This window comes from Mustela lutreola, chromosome 2, assembly GCF_030435805.1.
Source record: "Mustela lutreola isolate mMusLut2 chromosome 2, mMusLut2.pri, whole genome shotgun sequence".
Taxonomy (NCBI): Eukaryota; Metazoa; Chordata; class Mammalia; order Carnivora; family Mustelidae; genus Mustela; species Mustela lutreola.
This window is the reverse complement of record NC_081291.1, coordinates 31,671,007-31,697,585: the sequence shown is the minus strand read 5'-3', so window position 1 is coordinate 31,697,585 and position 26,579 is coordinate 31,671,007. Positions and strand designations below refer to the sequence as shown.

General features: G+C 40.5%; 1 protein-coding gene across 4 annotated transcripts in view; it reads right to left on the bottom strand.

Moving 5' to 3' along the window:
• The window catches only part of SYNPR (synaptoporin), a 320,804-nt gene that overhangs the window by 155,400 nt on the left and 138,825 nt on the right, over positions 1 to 26,579 (bottom strand). The window contains exon 1 of one of the 4 annotated variants that reach the window (XM_059161413.1): positions 6,544 to 6,780. The exons of the other annotated variants lie outside the window; for them this stretch is intronic. Within the exon in view, the coding sequence (XP_059017396.1) occupies positions 6,544 to 6,567 (24 nt within the window). The 5' untranslated portion in view covers positions 6,568 to 6,780. Of the gene's footprint in view, positions 1 to 6,543; positions 6,781 to 26,579 lie in introns of those variants that run through there. 4 annotated transcript variants of the gene reach the window in all.

Sequence of the window (26,579 nt, the reverse complement as noted above, 5' to 3'; positions counted from 1 at the left end):
GTAAGGAGTCAAGTCTTGGGCCTTCCATCTGCTACAATACTGCATTTATTTCCAACATAGCCTCAAAGAGAAAAAGGCGTGCTTTAAAGATACTTACCTTTTTTTTTTTTCTATTAAATGTTATAATTCTTCAGAAAAACACTGGATTTTTAGTAAGTGTATGTGAGTGGGAATCCAGGTTCTAGTCATCATTAATCGCATATAGCCATTCTAAATGTCCATTTTTTTATCTGTTCAAAGTTTATAATATTCTAACACTGCCTCATTTGTTGATTACTGGAATCAAATGAGACAATGTAAGCCAAGTGAATGTAGTCAAGTGTTATATAGAAGGGATAATAATAGTGAAAAAAAAATACAGCTATCTTTTTTGTCTTTGTTAGGCAAGTTATACAGAACGTATATAGAATCTTAGGGTGAACCAGGCAGCAAAGCATCCGAAAGCAAGAAAGGTAGAAATGAAATGGGAAGTATTGATCAAAGCAGATGATGATCACTAACAATCACTAAGTTTCTTGCGTAACGATTCTAAACCAGAGGTTAATAGGCATTGTCTGGAGATAATTCTGGTTGTTACAACTTGGTGGTAGTGGTGGGGGTGGGGGTGGGGTGGGGGGTGGTGGGAGGGGGGTTGTTACTGACATCTAGTGGATAGAGGCCAGGCATGATGCTAAACATTCTGCAGTGCATAAAAGAACCCCCCACATCAATGAATTATCTGGGCCAAAATGTTAATAGTGTTGAGGCTGAGAAATCCTAACTTACTAGAATTTGCACGAGTTAAGAAACTAGTATATCTTGCTTATTCCTGTGCCCTAGTATCTAGCATTGCCCTTGGCATAATGTGGACACCATCTATCTATCTACTTATCTACTTATCTACATTTGTTGAATAGATGGGTACCAGATAGAGAACCAGATAATCTAAGTTAAATCTAATTCAGATAGTCATGGAAAATCTTAATTCTTTTAGGTTTCCTCTCAGTTTATGCTTCGTCTTCTTTTCTTTCCTGTCCTGTTGAAGCTTGCTTCCCTTCTCTCCACCCCTAACACTAGGCAAGAATGAGCACGGCCTATCAAATCTGAGAATGTCTAGGAGCAAGAAATAATGCTTAGAAGACACAAGCTTTGCATGAACTCTTCTAGCAACCCCCTTCAAACCATCCATTTCAGCCACACAGTAATCACATCTATAAATAAAGGGATTCATTCTTACACCTTCTCTGAGCATGAACCAATAGGACCAAAAGCACATATTTCCTGCAAACATCTTGCTAAAACAGTTCAATTATGCTTTTAGGAAGACACATCCAGGGCCATGAAATAGAAACTAGGTTTAGCTGAGAAAATGGAAAATAAAAGACATTTAATTCGGGGAGTGCAAATATTATACATCTCCCGTACCTAGCCTGGTGCCTGGTACACAGCAGGCATCCTTAAATATATGATGAATGAAAGGAGAGCCTGGTGAAATCAGTGTTCCAATTCTTCCCTCAAATCTTCTCCCAAATAATTTTTAAAATTTTCGATTAAAATATTTTAAGTCTCAACCATCCAATTTGAATGTCTTAGGAAGGCAATTTGAAAGCCTTAGATTTTGAAAAAAGGTGTCCATTTTTCTCTGTTGTGGCAGCGATCCAAAACCAGATAAAGATATTTGGGTTCATCACTGAGAGGTAGATGTCAATATGGTGACTTAAAAAGTCCTTGCAGTAATAATTCATATTGCATACAAACATTCATAAGGCCATATTATACCAGAAATAAAATAAGCCTGAAATACGCATCATATCTTTGCCAGAAAGTCTACACTGAGACAATGTGTGGTAATTTGGAGGGACTTAAAGATTCAGTAAGCAAGGCTAAAAGAGGTCACACAGGGACTATCAATAAAAACCTGGGCGCCTGGGTGGCTCAGTGGGTTAGGCCTCTGCCTTCAGCTCAGGTTGTGATCTCAGGGTCCTGGGATCAAGCCCCGCATCGGGCTCTCTGCTTGGGAGCCTGCTTCCCTGCTCTCTCTGTCTGCCTCTCTGCCTACTTGTGATCTCTCTCTCTGTCAAATAAATAGATAAGACCTTAAAAAAACAAAACAAAAAAAAACACCTTTTGTGCCCAACACATCAGTCCCCCAAAGGACCATAATGTCATGATTATCCAGTTATACTGGCCAACCCAAAGCTCCACAATGAAAGCTTGCCCTGTGCTGGGAATAAGCTTTCCAGAAACTGTACTGGAACGTGTTTCACGTTGCCCCCAGAATAATTTTCCATTAGTACTTTTGGCTAGAATCTGTGTTAAAAAAAAATGACCACTGTAAAATATATTAATTATGCAGATCCATTAGTCAGCAGAGTAGAAAGACCAAGGTGTTTCCATTTTCGACTCGTCCCTAATCTTTAAACATTTAAAGATACACTGATGACCAAGAACCTCTCTTAGAGGATTTAGCCCTTCATGTACTCGTATCAAAAGCTCAAATTCCTCACTGACTGCATTTTCTTACTCTAGTACAGAACAGGACCACTGGCTCTGTTTGTACACCAGCTTAGAATGTTTGATGACAGAATCAAGACTACTCCAGACACATTACGCCTTATACCAGTTGCTTTCTCCTTACTTAATAGATCATTGTTAAGCTCTTAATGATCAATGTGTTTAAGTAGACAAATCCATAGCCAAAGAAAAGACAGAAGGAAACATAGGCAAGATAAAGTACAATCTCTACTGCTATTTATTTTGAATTTGACCACCTCTGTGAAGAAAGCTGTATCTTGCAGATGGAGACTGAAATACGACACGCTTCATAAAACTGTCTTTAAGTTCAGTTTTAAGGAAGAGCCTGTATTTGATGAGCACTGTGGCTGAGCACAACATATTTCGTTACAGTAAAAGTGCTCATGTGGTAGCTCTAATATATTTAGAATCCTCATAAATACTCTTGGAAAAAGCAGATTGATTTAAATGCCTTCATCCTGACTGGCTCTAAATACCACATTTTCTGATTAAACCACCCAATTATTATTTTTTTAAGAGCAAGAAAAAGAAGTAATAGAGAATCAATAAGTTTCCAAGCTCGCCTCTGACAAAAATGACTAACATTTTGGAAACATTTTATTGTGTACTACCTGCTGAATTCTTTTTAATTAATTGGGTGTCTACATGAGGGCAGGAGGTGGAGAGCTCAAAACCTATTGCTTATTAGACACAGCCAATCACACCGAGAAGTCAATATGGTACCAGCATCTCAAACTTTAACTCTTAGTCCTCCCATTTTGTGGTGGGTTGTTTTGTTTCTTTGTTCATTTTTTTAGATCCCTCTGCATTTTGGTGAAATATAGCAATGGTATTCTGCACTGGGTTCTATCTTCTCGTAACATTTCCATCACTCATAATCTGTTTTCTCTCACTAGAAGGAATAAAATGCAGCGTTTCACAGACGCACCTCATGACTAGTATGCATGGCCTCCAATCCAAAAACTGCCAGTTGAGGAGAAATTTCAAATATATTGATTCTATGTCAGTGCATTTTTCCCCTTAGAAGACTCAACTGAATTTTATTGGCTCAAATGGATTTCAAACGGGAAGCTCAGTGCTCAGGTGCAAAAGAATGCATTTGGGGACTCTGGATTTCAACTTTGTCACGCTCCTCAGCATGCTTATCAGCAGCTGTGTTCATTTTTTAATGACCCAGGTGGTAGAGACCCTTTGCAACATTCTACCTGAAGTGCCACCTCAGCTCTTTTCAGTAGCCAAAAGTGAAAGAAAATCATGCTGGGGTGAGTAAAAGGAAGCTGAGAATTCTACAAAGTTCTCCACAAATAAATCAATTCAGTTCAATTTCTTTTTACATTTGCATCAATGATGAACCAGACCTGAGATGTTGAGATTTTGAAGTTATTGCCCCATCTTTATTTTTACCCTACATTCAAAAGATGGAAAGTCAAAGGGATGGATCTCTTTTAATCAGTTAAAAAAGCTGCCTTAATTTAGCCACTTCTGCATATATCTCTCTGTAGGCTGGCTCCCTTTCATCATGTCCACATCTTTCTAGATGCACAAGTTGAGTGGAAATAAAACACACATTCTCCAGTTTCAAACACATAATTAGCCTGGAGTCACAAAAGCACAGCCTAAGAAGAAGGAGGTTATGTCGTGTTGGAAGGGGGCAAAACAGTAACAAAAATAAGGTGTCTTATTGTAAGTTCTGGGAAATCATCCCAGTCTAGGAGTTAACTGAAAATTGCATGGATGAGGCGAAGCCCTGACAGACGGGACAGATGAAAAAAAAAAAAAAAGACTCTAGAAGTTTCATCATCATCACCATCATCACTGTGCTGACTCAAGCAACTTATATACCTGCCCTATGTCTCAGTTTTTGCATCTGTAGAATGGGGAGGTTGTGTTAGGTCCCTGTGGGATGGCGGTGAAGATTAAATAAGCTATTTTAAATGCTCAGCACAGTTAAGCAGAAAGTGAAAGACATGATTACATTCTTCATTTTGCTAAAAAGAATAAATGACCTCATTGTGACATAAAAATTCCCTGTACTATTTTCCCCATTGTGGCACAGACTTTTCTTCCTTGGAATAGACTACAACAGTTTTTTGGTGATGGCCTTCTGGACTTTTCTAAAGTGATGCTTTTAAAGACCGGGCACACTGACCCTAAGTCAAGCTAAAGATATTGACCTCGTTAAGATACAGATGCCCCATTGTCCTTCCTATGTCAGTGAGTCCAAGCATGCTTGGAGCCTTAACACTTTTGTAAACTGGCCATCTGGAGGAAAAGACAGATGCTTTTACCCTCAGGGTGCTATCCCCTCTCACATCTTCATTAATCTATGTTACTGAGCAGTTTCAGATGATGATAAAGTCTGCTTTCCGGTAACAATGTTGGACATAACCTGTTCTAAAGCCATGTAAGGAGAAGAATGACAAAAGGCATTAGGGATGTTGAGGAAGAGAGTATGGCTGAGAGATGTTCATTCAGCAGTTAATACCGTCAGGCCAAGGATAAAAGTTCTGTTTGTTTTTCAATAAATGATCTGCTAAGGAACACTTGGTTCCAGTGAGGGTTTACGGCATGGAAAGCTGTTATTAGCAACACTGTGACCCCAGTCACAGTGTAATATAAGTTCATGTGTGTTTGTAGGGTTTTTGAGGCTGAACTATGTTGGAGGCTGCACTAGATTAATCAAAATTCAGAATTCTATTTGTCAGAAAAGAGTAGCTTCATTCCAGCATGCAAAGGGTGTGTGAGGGGCAGAATGCCCCAAAGAAAGTAGAGGTGAGGATCAGAGCATTCCTAGACACTCATGATTAGTTCCATGAATTGTCTTTAGATGATGCAGGATCTAAATAATTACTATTCTGAAGACTCTATGCCTAAAAAGTCTAGGCATGCCTGACATTTCCAACTTCACTTTCAAAATCTTTGAAAAATATATAGTCAGACCTCATCTTTCTTCTCATTCAAAGATGCCTTGAACTTTCATTATAAATATATTCTAATTCATTTCACCATGAGAAAGTCTGTACAGATTGGCTGATTGTGTAACATAAAGAGAAAATTAAAGCATCCGTTTGTTTCCGTTGGAACAATTACTTAATCATCTTATCATTTCTGCCTAGGGTAATTATATTAACAGAATTTCTCCCAGACTTCTCAATGAATAGCAGAGAATCCAGACCTTCTAAGACTCTCTGGAAACAAAAGAAAACATAGCTAGCCAGGTAATGCACTTAAAGCAACGGTGACCAGATAGTCATGTTGCACTAGTTTGAACTTAATAGCAGCAACTTTGCTCTTGATCAGCTTTGGATACAGAAACATAAGAGCCAGGGCTGGGCATCTGACAGATGGTGGCACAAATACACAGTGCAAAGAAAGACAGAAGAGAAGCAACAGCCACTTGTGATTGCATCTTTTCACAGAACGTTAGAGATTTACTTTAATGACCTGAATACTTCTCAGAAATACAGTTCAATTAAAGGTTCACATGTACCCCATCTTACAGGGAAACTCATCTCACTTATTCCACCTTTATAAGACCCTATGAAATCCGTACATCCCTTTTGGCACTGCATACAATGTTTCATAGCTATTTATGGAGTTTAAGAAATTCTTGTTCTGACACTGATGGAGAAACTTTAATTAAAACGGTAAGCAGGTTATAGCACAGTGAATATACTTAGGACATTGAACACTCCAAAGGGGAAGGGTGGGGTAGAATGACATTACATTTTTATAAAGCCAAATATAAGTTTGCTTAAATAGTTTCCTTACTATGTTAAAAGAAAGCCGACACATCCTTTAACAGCTAAGGTAAGCATCACATTATCACAAAGCACAGCCTCTTTGGCTTAAAAATATGAATATAAAAAAGCAAAGTAAAAAAAAAAAAAGATGTTACTACTAAAGATTTCAAAAATGATATTTGGAAAGAAAAGTGTGCAGCCTAAATGTACCTATGCAAATACACACACACACACACACATACATCTCCCCAGCCAGCAGTAAATCAAGAGAGATATAAAAACTTACCGGAGCAAATATCACCATACACATTTACAAAAGAATTGGTAATCCAACTTCCCTCTCCTGAAAGAAAATAGAGGTTGTCTCATACTAAAAATAAAGCTTCTCTGTCCACAGCACCAGCCACTTGTCCCTCTTTTTATGAAGCAAAGGAGGAGAACAAGAAAATCAATGAGGAGGGAAAGTGAGATTTATACCAATCAGATGGCAGCTTCTGCCTTATTTGCAGAGAGATGGCAAAACGGTCATATTATTAGACAGTGACAACCCACAGCCGAAGTACAGCAACCTGATACTTCCCTCTGGTGAAAGGCTGCCTGCCTCGTGGGGAGGTGGTTACCACCATGGTGAGCTCCCACACTTGGCTCTTTGCTCACAACTGCCAGCACAGGGCTGCTGTGCGTAAGCAGGCTGCATCATGAAGACAGCACCATCTCCCCCTTTACTCCCGGAGCCCCCTCCTCCCTCAACATAGTGCTTAGAAACAACCTGGGAAACAAAAAAGAGCCGGGGTTTTGTGGGTTGGGGGTGTGGGTGGGAAGGGGTGGTTTTATAATATCCTAATGAATAGATTTGCATAGATTAGGTAAATGTTTATATGTTTGTTAAAAAAAAATTGCCCTCATTTTTATGGAAATGCCTGGATGTTATGCACGGTGCCCATTTGGGACATTTGCACACCACCCGTAAATAATCATGCAGGGGATGGTGCAGGGAGACTTTTGGGGCTCTGGCAACTGGGGAAGGAACGAATTACAACTTGGGTACTCATTTGTCGCAGGAGCGTTACTGAAAGCCTTCTGCAAAATCATAAAACTGAAAAGGCTTCAGAGGTTTAACCGTGATCTGGGGCTGCTTTTCCTACGAAGGACTTCTGCAGGAAGGAGGTGAGCTTGGCTAGTTCAAGAGGCCAAAACCATGGCAGCCCGAGGCAATGTGTTTTGGGGGGAATTGGAGAGGCTGCCCACAGCTTCCATGCTCTCCTCACACTGGGTTCCTGAGGGTGAATTCTCTCAGTGGTCTGGACCACAGCAATGGCCCAAGAGATCTCCATGCCTCTTCCCTGCCCGTTCTCCACTTCAGGACCCCAGTCAGTACAGGAATAGTGTTAGGTTGACTCAGGTGTCTCTGCTTTATCATTTGGGCCGTTGGTGATGGCCAGAGCCAAACTCACCTTGACTGGCCATGTTTTTTATTGGTAGATATTAATTCAGAATTCTTCCAGAGTCTTTCTCTGGGTTCCCCCACCCCTCTGTCTCTGTCTCTCACTCACACACACAGGCGCACACACACCACCACCACCACCACACGGCATCCCATCATCCTCCTCACCACCACCTCCCTGATTCCCTTTCTTCCTTCTCCATACACGTAGTAACAACTCAGTGGGCCAGGAAAGGCGGCGCGCCCTGCCTGTGGGAGGTTGTAGGACCACACAGACAAACAGACTAGTAAAACATGATGAGGCGTCTGGCAACCCGGGGTCCAGTTCTGAACCTCGACTTATCAGCCAAGTGATTTGGGAAGTCCCTTCAGATCGCTGAGCCTCGGTCTTCTGTAAAATGGGCATGCGAATACCTCACAGTGCTGTCACTGGAGAAGTGTGGGGAACAAATGAAACATGGCTAAGGCAGAGCTTCCAGACCCACACCACATACAGAGGACCTGGGACAATGGTCCTCCGGCTGCCTTTCTGCCCCAGCTTTGATTGGGTTCTTCCTTATACATAAGCCTTCGGGGGTACTTACGAATGCTTCAAATTGTACACACCCCATGGCCCCTTTGAAATTCTGATAGGAACCTTCCACCCCTCTTATGATCTCTGCCACCACCCCTCATCTGCCAATTGAAAAATCATTGCATTTCAATGAGGGAAGTTACTCAGGGGAGTAAATTAAGCAAGTGAATACAGTCAAAGCGGAACAAAAAAGGCTAAGAACCACCAGGCATTTAAGTTTAAACCCAGCAAACATTTGTTGAATAAATGAATGAAAAACTGTGTGAAGGAGTAGCATACCCATGCTGAAGGCCACAGCTCCTGCCAGGTAGCTAGCTGCTTGGTAAGCGGCACTGGAGCAGAGCTGAGGAGGTCGCGGTTCTAGCCACGCACCCATAGGGGAGAACGACACTTAATAGTTTTTTCAGGGTGAAGAGTGAGTCAGTCTCATCCCTTTTGAATATTAAGAGCCCCATTTCAAGTAAAAGAAAGAAAAGTTTTGTCTTCCACATAATAATAGTGAACACTTCTTGAATATTTGTTCTGTGTCAGATTCTCTTCTAAGTGATTTCCTTCCTTCCTTCTGTGTGTGTGTGTGTGTAAATGGATTACCTTACGTGGGCATCACAAAACAGGAAGAGCTACTACTATTCATTCCAGAGAGGAAATCAAGACCCAGATTTAAGTAACCTGTTTGAAGGTACACAGTCAATAGTTGAGAAAGCCAAGACTTGAACCTAGTCAGATGGCAGACTCCAAGCTGTTAACTACTTCCATCTAGTACTACATGATGATACCTACACTTTTATTTATTTAGCCTATAGGGTAGGAGAAATCCACATATGGATACACAGACCCTGAAATAACTCCACGGTTCTTCTCACAGTGTAAAGACCAGAACCCTGGTGTAGACAGAAGGTTTACTGAGCTGACAAGTCCCAGGCCTAGGCTCTGCTGATCTTGTATGAAACTTGGTCACCTTCCTTAACACCCTGGGAGGCAGAAGGCATGAGGCTCAGTCTTGGGATTGCTAGAGGTCTGCTTAATGACCCAGTGTGTCTGTCCCCTAATATGTCCATGCTTCAGTTCTTCCCATGTTTGAATTGAAGGGTTTCCACAGAATGATCTCAAAAGGCCTTCCTGGGTCCACTTTGACTAGATAAGGGTCTAAGACTAAAAATTCAATTCAAATCTGATGGCTGAGTTACCTTTTTCAGCCCCATATTTTGTGCCAAATAAAGTGTTAACATTCTCTACATCTTCCTTGCTACCGCCCTACCACTGAGATCTCTCACGCGAACCAATGCAATAGACAGACCCCCAACAGGTCATCCTTTCACTCTTATCCCTATGTATCATTCTCTGTGTATTATCCAGATTGAGCTGTTGAAAGTAAAAATTAAATCATATCAATCATCTGAGAAAAATTTCAATAGCTGTCCTGTAGGCTTCAATAAAACTGAAAGTCTTCACTGTGGCTACAAAGCCTTTTGTGTCCTGAATCCTTTTCGTTTGGGATCTAATTCCAACCCTCTCCCTCCCTATTCCTCAGTCACACTGGCCTTTTATGCCTTTGCACTTGTTATTCCTTCTGCCTAGAACATTCTCTCCTTAGTTCTTTGCCTACTATCTCATCTCCTGACATTTACTTCTTCCCTGACCACCTACCCTAAAAAGAATACCTCTCCCTTCCTAGCTACCCCCTTTCACGCCCCCCCCCCACCTTTTTTCTGGTCATTGGTATATGTGTATGTGATGTGGTTTTTTTTAGGTACTTCTTTTTATTTTATTTATTTATTTGAGAGAAAGACACTGAGAGCATGAGAGGGGAGAAGGTCAGGGGACGCAGACTACCTATGGAGCTGGGAGCCCGATGCAGGACTCGATCCTGGGATTCCGGGATCATGACCTGAGCCGAAGGCAGTTGCTTAACCAACTGAGCCACCCAGGTGCCCTTTTTGGGTACTTCTTAGTGCTCTTGTTTATTTATTGTTTTATTGATGATCTTTCTTCACTAGGGCGATAGCCTCTATTAAAGTAGGAAACTTGCTCTGCTCAACACTGTAACCTTGGTGTTTGGCAGAGTATGGCACATAGTAGGTGTTCAATTGATTTTTGTTAGATAAATGTATAAATAAATCAACATGAGAACAAATTAGGCTGGAGACAGAGGGAAAGAAATCTAAGTTTATAAAAGAAGCATATCGTTGGAAGGCAGGGCAGGTGAACAAGGGTGACTGATTCATTCATATTAATGGACATAGACTGTTTTCACTTCCTGTTCAGGGAGCACTCCTGAAAGGTTGCAGATTTCAGCCTCATATTGATTTAAGGGGAGATCGTGTCAAAGATAGGGGAGAGCTCCTGTTGTGAACCACGCTGATCAGATGTCTCATAGAAACTTGGGTTTCCAGGGTTCTGTTCTCCAAGGCCCATATAGAGAAGCTGGTATTTTGATATTTGACTGTGTATTTTTCATTAGAGAGGAAGTAGTTCTATCAGCTGGCCACTCAGACTGTCCTTACCTTTCAATTTATCAGACAGTAGAGACAGTTGGCTACCATTCTCTAACATGCTGTTGGAACTGACAAAAATAAAGCCATATGCCATTATTTGATTGTTCTTATTTGAAAAGCAATGTTAACATTGTTGCTACTGCCTTAAAAATAACATTCATCCATTATTAGACTATTAAAAATAGAAGTACAGTGTTTTCTAAGTTGAGTATTTGTAGAGAAGGTTAAGTAGATTAAAATAATCTGTGAGTTTCTGAAAATCTCATTAGCAATGCTAATTTCCAATATGGTCCAATCTTTAACTCTGATCTTTCAACTGTGCATGGCCTTCAGATAACTTCAAACAATTTTTTTTTCCCCTTTGAACTGGAAATCTTGTCTCTCCTTTGGTGGACATACCTTCTGGTGCACGTAGCAGTTCCTCTCCCTTGCAGGTTCTACTCCTAAACATCTGGCCTCTCATTAGGAGTCCTTTCAGGCCTGCCTGCTCCGGGGTAAGACAGTGGGAGACCTAGCTTTCTAAGCATTTAGCAAACACAGAGAGGAAAATTCCAGCACAATGAAGATCTCAACTTTACTGTGGAGGAAAGGAGGTAATCAAAGACAAGAACTACTTTGGCCACATGAATAAAAGACCAAGGGAGTTAGCTAAGGTCCTTCCATTTTGCTTCCAAATAATTTCAACTCTTTGAAGCTACAGTAATGAGAGCACTTGCAATCAATCTACTTAAGGAACAACCTTGACATCTTTAATGGTGCTTTCCCTGCTCGGACTGAGCACAACTCCTACCAGGGGTAAAATGCAATTTATTCTAATGCAAACAGGTATAAAGAGTCAGGACACAACTTTCTAAACCTCTTGTCTTTTATTTCCCTTGTAAGAGGAAAAAGTACTTTTTCTCCAATGCTCTTTTCAAATGTCTAATGAGACAAAATAAAATGAGTGTCACTTGAACATATTTATTTATTAGATCATTAGCCTTCCTCACTAGAGTTCAAGGCTAGCTAAAAGAAGCCGAACATAGAGGAGAAGTTTGTGGAAACAGGGGAAGCTAAGAAATATAGTGAGACAAGAGTTGAGGAGTGTTAAGATATTTGGTTGGAAATGTAGTCCCACCTGGGAGGAAAAAGGAGACAAAATGGTAGTTAAAATAGCAAATCAAACATGTTTAAGTCCCATTTTCTGAAGACCATGAGTCTAAGCTCTTCAAAGGGAGGATAGTACTTACTTATCTCCAAGTCCTCAGCCCAAAGCAAAGTATCTGGGACAGAGCAGCCAAGCAAAGATGATTTGCTTAATGAGGGAAGGACAGAATTATCTAGGGACAGCATATGTATGGTTAAGTGCACTTCCCTTTAGGAAGGCATTGTGTTGGTCCGCTTCTGTTTCTCCTTCTAGATCCCCTTTCCTGTCCACTCTGTGTCCCAACAGGGTGACCTAAATGACCATAGCAATGAGCAGCCTTTCACCACATCATCCTGATGGACAATGCAGCCTGTGGGAAGTATAGTCAGGTCAGAGAGTGGGAGGAAACTGTGGTCTCAGTATTTATTCTCTTGATCCCTCCTGATGGGTCCCTCATTGGATACATCCCTCTGGCAAAGGCCACAGGTGCTGTGAAGTTGGCTTCTCCATACAGGTTTTCTCAGTGTGACTCTATTTCCCTGCAGTTGACCCTTCAGGCCTGGGCTAGTAACAGCTCCCCTCTGTTACCTACTAGGTACGGTACATGCACCACCCATTTTTGCTTAATTTAAACTCTGCCCGCCTCTTTTTAATTCACCTCTTTAAAAAAACTCTTTTCAGTGAATTAATTTGAGTGTGAATTAATTTGAATTAATTTGAGTGTCCCAGCTCTTTCCCACCTGAAACCTAACTATACAAACAGGTGGAGTTGAGTTCCAGTTCTGTCCCTTACCATTCATGTCATCTTGTCCCATGCCCTCACCTAAAAAATAGGGTACTTGTAAACTAATGCATATAGACTTCTCAGGACATAGCAAACATCTGACATATAACAACGACCTCACAGTTATAATCTTGATAGTGATCGTCTTTGCCAGCTTCTGTTTGCTTTATAGACATGATGCACAGCTCTCTCATTTCTCCTCTAAAGAGAAGAGCTTATCATGTTTTGGAAAGGAAAGGAAAGCCCATGCCCTGTTCAGAAAGATTTAGCAGATTTTGCTCCCTTGAATATGCAGGGTAGAGAAATGACATTGAGGTATACGGCTTAAAGCAAATAAATATTTATTGAAAACTGGCTTTGAGAGTTGGTATTTCTAAATATTCACCTTTCACCAGTCAGTCTACTCAGCCTACAGAGCAGGTACGTGGAGAGCTACATCATTTCACTACTAGGCAGAGGGCAGTCTATGGATTCCCAGATGTCCCTCCAGGATCTCCTGGTGGGTAATCTTTTACCTACATTCCTGCTCTGATTACATTTTCCAAGCCAATGCAGGGGCTTAGTTCCTCAGAAATTCCCTTAATATCCCAGAAAGACTTTGTCTCTGGAGTGAAGGGGGTCCAGGGTTTTACATATCACAACTAAAGCCTACTTGGAAGCTCATGTTCTCAATAGGGAAGAACAATACTGAAATCCACAGAAACTTTGTTAACATCCTAAAGTGAGAGGGCACTCATTCATTAGCCTAAAAATTTTAGTTCAACAGCTTGTTATGGAGTGTGGGCTATACACGAGGCATGTGTCAAGTTCTGGGGATTTGGTCATGAAAAAGTTAAACATGGTTCCTGCCCCAAATGAACTTTGGATATGATTTTTCTGCATAAGGCAAGATGCTACCTGGGCCAGGTGTATAAATAACACTTAGTGCATATTTGTGAAAATATCGAATGAATAATGCTGAATTTCTATGATGCATTTCTTAATTATAAAGGAAACACGTGAACATATTACTCTAGTCTAAGAATTTTTATTTATTTTTATTTTCTTTAAATATTTTTCCCTTTTTAAAAAATTTTTTTTATTTTTCATAAACATATATTTTTATCCCCAGGGGTACAGGTCTGTGAATCGCCAGGTTTACACACTTCACAGCACTCACCAAAGCACATGCCCTCCCCAATGTCCATAACCCCACCCCCCTTCTCCCAACCCCCCGCCCCCCAGCAACCCTCAGTTTGTTTTGTGAGATTAAGAGTCACTTATGGTTTGTATCCCTCCCAATCCCATCTGGTTTCATTTATTCTTCTCCTACCCACTTAAGCCCCCATGTTGCATCACCACTTCCTCATATCAGGGAGATCATATGATAGTTGTCTTTTTCCGATTGACTTATTTCACTAAGCATGATACGCTCTAGTTCCATCCATGTTGTCGCAAATGGCAAGATTTCATTTCTTTTGATGGCTGCATAGTATTCCATTGTGTATATATACCACATCTTCTTTAAATATTTTTATTTATTTATTTGAGAGACAGAGAGCAGGAGCAGGGGGAGGGGGCAGAAGGGGAAGCGGGGCCCCCTGAGCAGGGAACCCCATGCTACCTGGATCCCAGGACAAATCATGACCTGAGGGGAAGGCAGATGCTTAACTGACTGAGCCACCCAGGCACTCCTAGTCTCACAATTTTTAAAATGTAAGATACGACCATAAAATAAACTATTTGGAGGAGGTTCTTCTATGTATTAGACTATAGATGGCACATTCAAATGGCCAAAACATCTCAGCTCACAATAAAATTACAAGGATAATCTTTAAAACAATTTTTAAGGGTGCCTGGCTGACTTGGTTGGTAGAGCATGGGACTCCTAATCTCAGGGTTGTGAGTTCAAGCTCCACATTGGATAGGGAGTTTACCTTAAAAAGATTTTTTTTTTTAAACTTGAGGGTAGTTGACATACTGTGTTACATTAGTTTCAGGTGAACAACACAGTCATTCAATAGTCATGCTATTCTCAGCAAAAGTGTAGCTACCGTTTATCACCATACAACACTATTACAATATATAAGGATAATCTTTAACATCATACTTTTAAGCTGATTGCCAAGAATGCTGTAGAGATGATCCTTGGCACACAATGAAGAGAGAAGGTGATACAAGGGACTCTATCTTCTCTGCTTCAAACCACTCCACTGTTTGCTGTTCTATACCCCAAGCTTTTGTACGTGACCGCACTTGAACAAAAATTTTACATCTTCCACAAGAAAGCATGGAGTACTGCTGATTTAATGGAGAAATTGGGCAATTGTCATTTCCTGCAGTGAAGCTTTCTGATACAAATAATGATGCTAATATTTATTCCTGGCTATTAGCCTAAACTCTGTTCATGCACTATCTCATCTGATTATCATTCAACCCTTCCAGAATATATTGTTCTCTTCATTTCACAAACGAGGAGGCTAAGGTTTAGTGCAGTTCAAGAACTTGCCATAGTCTGCATAGCTAAAAAGTGTTAGAGCTAGGATTTGAAGCTGGGTTGTAAATCCCATATTATTGTAAATCTGATATTAAATCTCCATACTATTAGCCTTGTTAATGTGTTTAGCATATACAAGGGGGGGCAGCTGAACATCATCTCTCTGACTGAGCTTATACTCACTGGAAAGCAAAAGCAAAGATGCATTTGAGTTGCATAAATTTCTGATGATTACACCTGTTGTTCTGGTGTAGGGGGTTAAAAGTAGTCCCACCATAAACATCTGGACAGTGCAATCATTCCTCCTTCTATCTTGCATAGTCCAATATTGCTTTGCACATAGTAGGTACTAAATAGGTCTTTGCTGAATAAATAAAGAAGAAACAACGGATAAATGTTTTTAAGCCATATTATTAATTCTAGTCAGAAAGAGCAAAGACAGATCTCCACCTGCTTCCTATCATTTTATTTTTATAATAGAGCTCTATCAACAAATAGATGGCTTACAAGTTTGACTGCTCCTGACACATATTTCTTAAAGCCTGGTGTGGAACCACAAGATGAGTAGTTGTTGCTATGATTAAGGATTATGACTTTATATCAGAAAGAATCCCTGAGGTCCATTTTTTGCATGAATCTTGTTAGTACTCTAATATGAGCAAGAGAAGAAAAACACAAAGACCATTTTCAATAATCTGCCCAGTACACTGAGAAATGAATAGCAAATTAGATCAAGAGCTGCGTGAGTTTTTCACTGATGATTTCCCTCAGAAGGGACGTGTCATAGCCAACTGTGTACACGTGTGTAACCCTTTTAACCTTTTTTTTTTAAGATTTTTTTTGTTTATTTGACAGAGATCACAAGCAGGCAGAAAGGCAGGCAGAGAAAGAGAAAGAGAGGAGGAAGCAGGCTCCCCGTTGAGCAGAGAACTGGATGTGGGTTTCGATCCCAGGACCCTGGAATCATGACCTGAGCTGAAGGCAGAGGCTTTAACCCACTGAGCCACCCAGGTGCCACCCCTTTAGCCTTTCTAAACTTCCATTTCTTCACCTGTAAAATGGGAATGATAATGCTGACTTACATAAATAGCACACAGAAGGAACCCTGCTGATAATTATAATAACATAAGTGACATGTATTCTGTCTTCCTGCTAATGCAAGATAGATTTAAGAATCAAATGCTTGCAAAATGGCTTTCTGGTTTCCCTTCCCTTCTCAACAAATTGAGTTAAAATCCCTCTGTTAGACCAGCATGCCTCCAAAACCCAGACCAAATTACAGCTCTTAATACTTACATAGGGCACAGGTAGGAAAGAGAATGAAAGTCTGTCTCCCTCCATATAGTTTACAATATGTAGAATTTATAACATCTGAGTGTTTTTGCATTAGCTACAAGGACACCAGTCATGGTCTATTTGGTTATGATTCCATCCAAAAGCATTCTCCCCACTCTGTTCTCACCCTCTCACTGTTAGTCCCAGTATTAGGGATGTGTATGGTTATCACGCTGTACAGGAGGAGAATGGAGCTAGTCAAAGGGACCTAGGGCATTATTTTAATCTGGAGGCTTATGAAATCTCTGAAAACCCTTTTTCTTTTGCCTTAGTATGTATTATGCTAGAAGTGTCTCTGGATTCCTACGATATAGGATTTGGCCATTTGGCTTAAAGCTGATAACTATTTGTTAACCAGTAAGATCCCTTTGGCCAATAAAATCTCCTGTAATTTCAGTAACAACAACAACAACAACAACAACAACAAATTCCTCTTATCTGGAAGACACTTCTGCCTTCTTTGTAATCTTCCCAAATGCCTTGCTTCAGGGCTGCCAGGAGAGAGGCTGCAGCCTGGCCAGTCTCACAGGTCAGCAGCGATGCCGACAGGGGACAGTTCCCGTGGAAGTACTTTGAGAACTGAAACTGGCAATACCAAATTGTGCTCCTGTTACAGCTGCTGTGCTCCGTTCCTCCCTCCACAAACAGAAGAAGCCACTACTCTTCTTCTGATGGTTGATCGTTTGTTACTGCCGGCCTGCTCAGAACAGTTCAGAATGCCATGTGCACTCACACAGAGAAGAAAACCCGTTTTCTTCTTCAGCTGCGCATCTATTTTTAAAAGAGAATGCTTTACCAATGCCTTCCTTAAAATGTTAGCTCCTTCTCAAACCATCCCCAAGTTGTTAAATGATACAAATTAAGAGAGTGAATCTGAAGAACAGGACATTCTGATATTTCCAGAATGTCACTTATCTCAAGTCCAAGAGCAGCTCTTCTCTCATCTCTACGAGAAGTGTGGAGACAGAAACTCCCTAGAAGGGGCTATCACACAGTGTGCTCTGACATTAGCTGGAGGAGGAGACTCAGCCTGAGATTCTGTGCAGGAAAAAAAAAAAAAAAAGAAAAAAGAAGAAGAAGAAGAGGAAGAAGTCCCTGTTATGACATGTCGATGCTCACAGTGCTCTGGGATGTGGCTCTTGGGGGGCCCTCAAAGCCACATAGCACTACAGTTCGCAAACTGCCTGCACATCTGACTCACCTGGGCAGCTTATCAAAACCATGAATGCTCAGTTCCCAACTAAGACGGCCTCAATCATAAGCCAGGAGGGTCCCTGACCGCCTCTTGCCAGGGTGAGCTCGCCAGCACACCAGGGTGAGGACATCTCTGCTCTCTGCGCAAGCTGCTTGGATAGACTTTTAGACAGCAAGGTCACACTGCAGCTGAGGAGAAAGAGGAGTCTGACCTAAGCAGAGAAAGGCTGCTTCCTTCTGGAAGCTGTTCCATGGGGTTGGAAGTGTGCTTAATGACCCCCTCTTGTTCTCCTTTGGCCTCTTCCGTGTCTTGGGTCTTCTCTTTGAGCAAGCACGTGCTCACGCACACACGCAAGAGGAGAAAACCAGTATAAACGTTGTAACAGTAACAACCACAGCTAATATCTATGCGGCAGGCTCTCATCGAAACACTTCATATGAATTGACTCATTCAATCCTCCTTAAATACAACAAATGAACAGCTCAAAGTCCAAAGACCAACAGATGTGCTCCCTGATCCATTTCCTAGAATCCACTTGGCTTCTACTCTCTTGCCTCCAACCAGTGCCCCCTCTTTATGTAGGTTTATCAACTCTGTGTGCCTGTGTAGCACAGGTAGCCTTAAGAAATGCTGTCTTGGTTGCTCTCTCTTGAAAGATTCCTCCTGACACAAGGACCTAAGTACAAGTAGTTTATTCGGAAGGTGATTCCAGGAAAGGGAAGAGGGAAGGGAAAGTAACGCATTAATGAACAGGTAACCACAAGGTGCAGGAAGCTGGTGCTCCTAGCCTCCGACTCCCTTCCCTTATTGGTCCCCACAAGCATTAAATCTCCTTCTCTGCATCTCCTGCCTGTCCTGTTTGATGGCCTAAAGCCCTCAGGCTGAGGGATCCAGTCCCTGCACAGAGGATACTGAGGTTCTGTGTGAGAGCACTAAGTGCTGTGAGAACAAGGCAAGACCTTGGCAGTGACTGTTGCAAAGCTTACCAGTACCTTTGAAAGGCTTACATTATGAGTCAGGATGGAAAAGAAGAAAAAGAAAAAAAAAAAGAAACTGACTTTTTTATGAAGATTCCATGGACAGATTATATTGTTTTGGCTCTACTTGATCTGCTTGAACTTCTTCTTTAGATTTGTTTTTTTTTGTTGTTTGTTTGTTTGTTTGTTTTTTTATGGGCTTGGTGATTTAGGTAACAGACAAGGCTACTCTTTCTAGCCATTTGCTTTAAAGCCTCTGTACCTTTGCTCATGCTGTTCACTGCAACAGAATGCCCTCACTTTTCTTCTCGGATAACCGTGACACTACTTGTCCTTCAAAGGCCAAGGAAATTACAATGGCCATTCTTTGCAGTTATTTCCTTCTTCCTGGGTCATAGTTAGCCATCTTCATGTTTATCTTCCCACCTTAACCCAAGATTTTGCATGTGATAGAAGCTTAATAAATGCCTATAGATTGGATGGGTAGACCATTTCTAAAGAGATTTCAAGTTTCAGACCCTGGGGTATGGCTGTGGCTGTGGAAGGGATATCTTGTCCCTCTTGCGTATTTTCAGAATTCTGTAAACTTCATCCAGTTGATTTTCTAGCATTTTCCTTTTTTCCCCCATAAATGCTACATCACCATTGATTGTAATGCTTGCTCAAATATCTTTTTTTTTTATAAAGATTTTTATTTATTTATTTGACAGACAGAGATCACAAGTAGGCAGGGAGGCAGGCAGAGAGAGAGGAGGAAGCAGGCTCCCTGCTGAGCAGAGAGCCCTATGCGGGGCTCAATCCTAGGACCCTGGGTTTATGACCTAAGCTGAAGGCAGAGGGTTAAAGCCTGAGCCACCCAGGTGCCCCATCAAATATCTTTTACTAGTGGGGTCGTACAGGTGAATTGACAAATCTACTAGGTCAGTGACCTAACATTTCTGAAGACAGAGAAAGAAAAAGAGAAGTACTTTTGGCTTTGCTAGGCAGTGGCAACAGTTTCATGAATGGCCCTCCATTTTCAGAAACAAATATCCAAACGTTGTTGTTGTTGCTGTTGAAAGGACTCTTTCCCTGTTAGGGTTTTATTATTGGTTTGTGAACTCCTACCCATCCTTCAAAACCCATCTCACTTGTCATCCCCTCTGTGAATAGGAAAAGAAGAAAGATGGTGACAGTTTGGGTTTACTTACTCTTTTATAGGCACTATGTGAGGCACTTATGATATTTAAAAAAAAAATTTTAATGTAAGTTATTTCTACACCCAATGTGAGAATCTAACTCATGACCCTGAGATTAAGAATTGCATATTCTTCCAACTGAGCCAGCCAGGTGTCCCTACTTATGTTCTTTCATTTTATTCTTCCAACAATAGTGCAAGGCGGGGGCACTTGGGTGGCTCAGTTGGTTAAGGGTCTGCCTCTGGCTCAGGACATGATCCCAGGGTTCTTGGATTGAGCCCCATATTGGACTCCCTACTCAGCAGGGAGCCTGCTTCTCCCTCTGCCTGCTCCTGCTTATGCTCTTGCTTATGCGCTTATGCTCTCTCCCTCTCTCTGACAAATAAATAAAATCTTAACAAAAAATAATGCAAGCCCATTTTCAGAAAAGAAAAGTGGGACTAAGCAAAAACCTAGCTAATATGTGATGAAATCAAGATTTGAATCCAAGGCTCTCAGACAGCAAAGTAAACAAAATTTCTTCTAGTCCTTATTGCCTACCACATCCTTTACATAGCAACTTTTTCCCCCAAGGATATATGTCTTCATTCAGGTTTACTGTGAAGATTTATTAAGACCCTGAGTACATAGATGCATGTAGCACTGTGTGTGTCTGTGTGTGCATATGTACATCTTCAGTGCACAAGTGAGTAAATGAATGTGAAGAATGAATTAACAAACTCACCTCACACCCTAACATATTATATAAAACTAAGTCAATGCTTTGAAAAAGTTCAAAATGTTTTTGGCAAACTAATCTTTGACAAAGTCGAGTTAAGTAATGTCCTGGGCATAGTTGGCCATCTAGAAGGTATTTGTTTCTCCATGGAGGTCACTCATATCTTTACCTCCTCAACACCTAACTATGTACCACGGCTTTGGACTCCCCATAATCTGGCTCTTGTCTGTCTCTGAAACAGGAAATAATCTGCTAAAGGACAAATCACCAAGTTTTTATAAGCTAAAGATTATGTACATTACTCAGATTAAAGGCTCCCCACCCCCGGCCCTTACTCAGAACTTAATTACTTTTACTTTACAAATAATCCTAATAAATTTGTTTTTTTCTAAGATGATAGCATATTGGAAGAAGCCAAATAAAATGGAACATACTGTCAGACACGGGCATCATTAGAGCCCATGGGAGCAAGAGAGAACATAGAAATAAATAAACGAGAACTTGAAAGTATAGCATTCTCAGAATACTTTATATAAGGGCAAAGAAACCCTGCTTTGCTCCATGGGCTCTGAGAATGTCATTGCATTATGGCAAAACAAAACAAAACTAAACAAAAAAGAAACAGTATGCCAAGAACTGTTAAAATGTTTTCTATCAACTCTTTAAAAACACAAGGACGTGGACAACTTATATATGAAAGAAAAATTTCTATTCAAATTAGTTACAATCTTTAAAAAAAAAAACCCTAAAATTTTTATTCTTAAATGGGCAAAATTTCAACTATCAGAAATCATGGCAATTAACAAAGAAGTATTCCCTATGGATTCCAAAGATTGCCAGAGTGTTACAGCCCTGAGAAGCTGCCAGCCCTAGTGATGTGCAGAATGGGCAGAAATGCTAAGAAAAATTGGGTATCTCATGGCTAGATTCTGCTTGTGTTCCAGTGCTATTAGATATATTGTAGAGAACTACTTAGCTTTGGAAAAGTGAGGATATTTCCATTGCTATCCACCTGCACGCACTACAGGACGGAAGGCCCTATGGGCTTATGATATGCAAAGTATTGACACAATTCTCTCAGTATAGTGAATAATGGGTTGTTGATCTTATTTTTACCACAGCTCCCCTTAATATTTTTTCTGCTTTCAGTCATTGTTCATTGCACTGACAATATTATAGCTACCTACATGAAACAATAAAGATACGCAGGAAAAAAATACAAATACCTTCAGACCTAAGTGCCAACACATCGGGTTTTTTTCATTTTTATATGCCTTCCAGCTATTGTTTACATATGTGGTACACTGATTGCAAAACTGGTCCTCTTATTCCTTTTCCTGCATCCACACTCATTCGGTGTGACTGCAGCTCTTGTGCAAGAAATAGAACTAAGTCTGCAATCCTTGAATGTGGGCTCTCCTTACAACATCCTTTGGCCAGTAGAATGTGGAGGAAGTGAAGCTGCACTTGTTCTGAGTCTAGGTCTTAAACTGCCTTGCAGTTTCCACTGTCTTTCTTAAATCTTTTCCAAGCCAGCATGACAATAAGCCTGGGATAGCTTGTTGAATGACACTGAAAAGATGCACAGTCTAGGAGTCCCCATTGCCCAGCCAACAGCTAAAACATATCAGTGAAGTCACCCTAGACCAGTATGTATCTGGGCAGCTTGACAGCTGACAAGAGTAAGCCCAGCTGATCATCAGCTAGTCTGTTTATCCAGAGACTAATGAGAAATAATAAATACCTATTGTTGTAAGCCCTGAGGTTTATGTGGTTTACTATGCAACAATAGCTTACACAATATGCGTGCATTTAGTTTACCTAATGGTAATTATGTTATGAATCATATTTTTTAATGGCTACACAATATGTCATACAGTGGATATACAATAACTAATTTAAATGTTCTCTCTATTGTCAGATATTTAAACAATCTATAGTTACTTTGGAGAGGGAGTGATGCAATGCAATGAGCACAGGTTATTGGTCTTCTAATTTGCTATAATGGCTCACAAAACTCAGGGAAACACTACTACTGGCTTATTACAAAGATATTATAAAGGAGACCAAGAAAGAGCCAGATGAAGAAGTACCTGGGTAAGATATGGAAGTGTCCTGAGCACAGGAGCATCTGTCCCTATAAAATTGGGGTATGCCACCCTTCCAGCACATGGATACATTCACAAACTCAGAAGCTTCTTGAACCCCATCTTTTAGAGGTTTTTATAGAGGTCTCAGCATGTAGACCTGATGGATTATTAACTCCATCTCCAGCCACTCTCTACCTCTGGAGGTTGGCGGGGGCGGGTAGGGCTGAAAGTTCCAAGCATCTAATCAAGGGCTGGTCTTTCTGGCAACCAGCCACCACCCTAAAGCTGTCTAGAGGTCTGCCAAGAATTGCCTCATTAGAACAAAAGATACCACCGAGGAAAGTTCTCCTATCGCCTAGAAAACTCCAAGGAATTTAGGAGCTCTCTGTAAGACATTCCTATCATCCAAGTTACCCAGGAAGTTACAAGATTTTAGGAGTTCTGTACAAGGAACTGGGGATGAAGACCAAATACATATTTCTTATGTTATCACAATATCAGAAGTTAAATGTAAATAAGCAGACAGGGGCACCTGGGTGGCTCAGTCAGTGAAGCAACTGTCTTGGGTTTGGGTCATGGTTTTGGGGTTGAGATCAAGCCCCACATCTGGCTCCCTGCTGGGTGGGGAGTCTGCTTCTCCCTCTCCCTCTGCTGCTCCCCCTGTTTGTGCTTTCTTGTTCACACACTCTTTCTCTCAAAAAAATAAATAAAATCTTTTTTCTGTTGGATATTTTTTCTTGCTTTGTTGAAGATTAGTTGACCATAAAGTTGAGGGTCCATCTCTGAGTTCTCTGTTTCATTCCATTGACCTATGTGTTTTTGTGCCAGTACCATGTTATCTTGATGATCACAGCTTTGTAATATGGCTTGAAATCAGGCAACATGATGCCCCAGCTTTGTGTTTCTTTCTCAGCATTTCCTTCGAAATTCAGGGTCTTCTCTGGTTCAATAAATGGTGCTGAGAAAATTGGACAGCTATACCAGAAGAACGAAACTCAACCACTCTCTTTTACCATACACAAATATAAACTCTAAATGGATGAAATACCTTAGTGTGAGACAGGAATCCATCAAAATCCTAGAGGACAACATAGGCAGTAACCATTTCAACACTGGCCACAGCAACTTCTTTCAAGACACATCTCCAAAGGCAAGGGAAACGAAAGCGAAAATGAACTTCTGGGATTTCATTAAGATAAAAAGCTTCACAGCAAAGGAAATAGTCAACAAAACGAAGAGGCAACCCACGGAATGGAAGAAGATATTTGCGAATGACATATCAGATAAAGGGCTGATATCCAAGATCCTCTCACACTTAACAACCAAAAAACAAATAATCAAGTAAAAAAAGGGGTAGAACGTATGAATAGACACTTATCCAAGAAGATATATGAAAGGCTAACAGGCACATGAAAAAATGTTCAGCATCATTAGCTATCAAACCAAAACCACATTGAGATACCACCCTACATCAGTTGGAATGGCAAAAATTGACAAGGCAAGAAGCAGCAAATATTGGAGAGGATGTGGAGAAAGGGGAACCCTCTTACACTGTTGGTAGGCATGTAAGTTGGTGCAGCCACTTTGGAAAACAGTGTGGAGGTTCCTCAGAAAGTTAAAAATAGAGCTAACCTATGACCCAGCAATTGCACTACTGGGTATTTACCTCAAAGATACAGATGTAGTGAAAAGAAGAGTCACATGCACCCTAACGTTCATAGCAGCAATGTCCACAATAGCCAAACTGTGGAAGGAGGTGAGATGCCCTTCAACAGACGAATGGATAAAGAAGATGTGGTCCATATACACAATGGAATATTACTCAGCTATCGAAAAGGATGAATACCCACCATTTGCACTGACATGGATAGAACTGGAGGAGATTAATGCTAAGTAAAATAAGTCAAACTGAGAAAGACAATTATCGTATGGTTTCACTTATTTGTGAAACATAAGGAATAGCATGGAGGACACTAGGAGAAGGAAGGGAATAATGAAGGCGGGATATCAGTGAGGGAGATGAACCATGAGAGACTATGGACTCCAGGAAACAAATGGAGAATTTCAGAGCAGAGGGGCATGGAGGATGGGTCAGCGCAGTGATGGGTATTAAGGAGGGCATGGATTGCATGGAGCACTGGGTGTTACATGAAAACAATGAATTATGGAACACTACATCAAAAACTAATGATGTTCTGTATGATGACTAACATAACATTAAAAAATAAAAATTTTTTAAAAAGTAAAAGAATAAATAAAATAAATAAATAAATAACCAGACAGACAACATTGGAGATGAAGAAACCAGTGTCTAGAGGTAATTGTGTTTTTACTCCATTTATTCACATAAAAAACATGAAAGAATCAGGTTCTATAGCAGTAGAAATGACCTGAACCTTCTAAAGTGGAAATCATCACTCTGCTGGTTACCAGATACCAGTGCATGGCATGAACTAAGAGGGGTACATAGGAATGAGCTAATGAGCTTGTTTAATGTGCAGATTCTGAAGCCAGAGATTCGGTTTCAGGAGATCTGGAGCTGGACCCAAGAATCTGTATATTTTGAGATCTCTCCCAGGAGATTCTGATGCACACCTTGTTTGGGGGAACCACTGCTTTAATTATCCACCCACATGTCATTTTTCAGGTGGGAGATGAAGATAAAAAAAGGATTAAATGAGAAGCTCAGAGCTGCTCAGGGAGTCCATCAACGGCTGAGCTGGGACTAGAACTCAGGCCATGGGATTTCTGAGCTAAGGTTTCACATGGCTTACAGCTAGTAGAATTATCCAAAGTTCACCAAAGGACAGGAATCCACTGAGACCCTTGTTTTAATTGTTTACTTTTCTTCCTAAGGCCAGCTTCTGCCTCATCCTAGTCAATACGTACTCTATACCCTAGGGAAATTATTAATATGAATACACATTTTATTCATCACTGAGAACATGTCCTCTGAACTGTAACCAAAGTAACTGGCTTTTCGGCAAACTGAAATACACCAAGAATGGGTTTATCTTATGTATTAATATACGGCTCTGTGTTAGCTTTCAAAAAATGCAGTAAATCAAATCCAGGTAACAGGTTCTTTTAAATTTTATTTTCTCCTTGTGGCTTTGTAATACATTTTTTAAGATAGAGAACTTACCACTCTGTAAAACTCATTCTTTCAAACCAATAGCATGAGACTTTTTCAGTCTTTCAAATTTGAAGTTTGTGAAGATACTATTCTGTCATATGATTTCTTCCAAAAAACAAACAAAATAAAACAAAAAACAGAGCTATCAAGATAGGTATCCCAACAAGCATATTTATTTTGATAGACTTGGAAAACTTAATAGGATTTTAGAGTTATTTAAAATTTATTTTAAATTAATTTGAAAGTTGAATTCAAGGACAAAGCAATAAAAGTATTTACAAGTGGGGCGCCTGGGTGGCTCAGTGGGTTAAGCCGCTGCCTTCGGCTCAGGTCATGATCTCAGGGTCCTGGGATCGAGTCCCGCATCGGGCTCTCTGCTTGGCAGGGAGCCTGCTTCCCTCTCTCTCTCTCTCTGCCTGCCTCTCCATCTACTTGTGATTTCTCTCTGTCAAATAAATAAATAAAATCTTTAAAAAAAAAAAAGTATTTACAAGTATTTACTGAGCCAAAAAGAAAAAAATTCCAGCCTGAATCACTTGTCTGTAAAGTCTTAAGCTTCATATAGCTTAGCAGTGACAGTAATCCCTGGTATAATGATTAAAACTTGATGTTTGAGAAGACAAGGGTTTGAATGATTCCCACCGCAGGCATGTGACCTTGGAAAATAACTCAGGTTTTCTAAACCTTAACATCTTTATTTGTATAACAGGGTAATTACAGCACATATAGGACATTGAACACTCATCATATCCCAAGATATTTAAGGGCTTTCTATTATTTCATTTACTACCTAT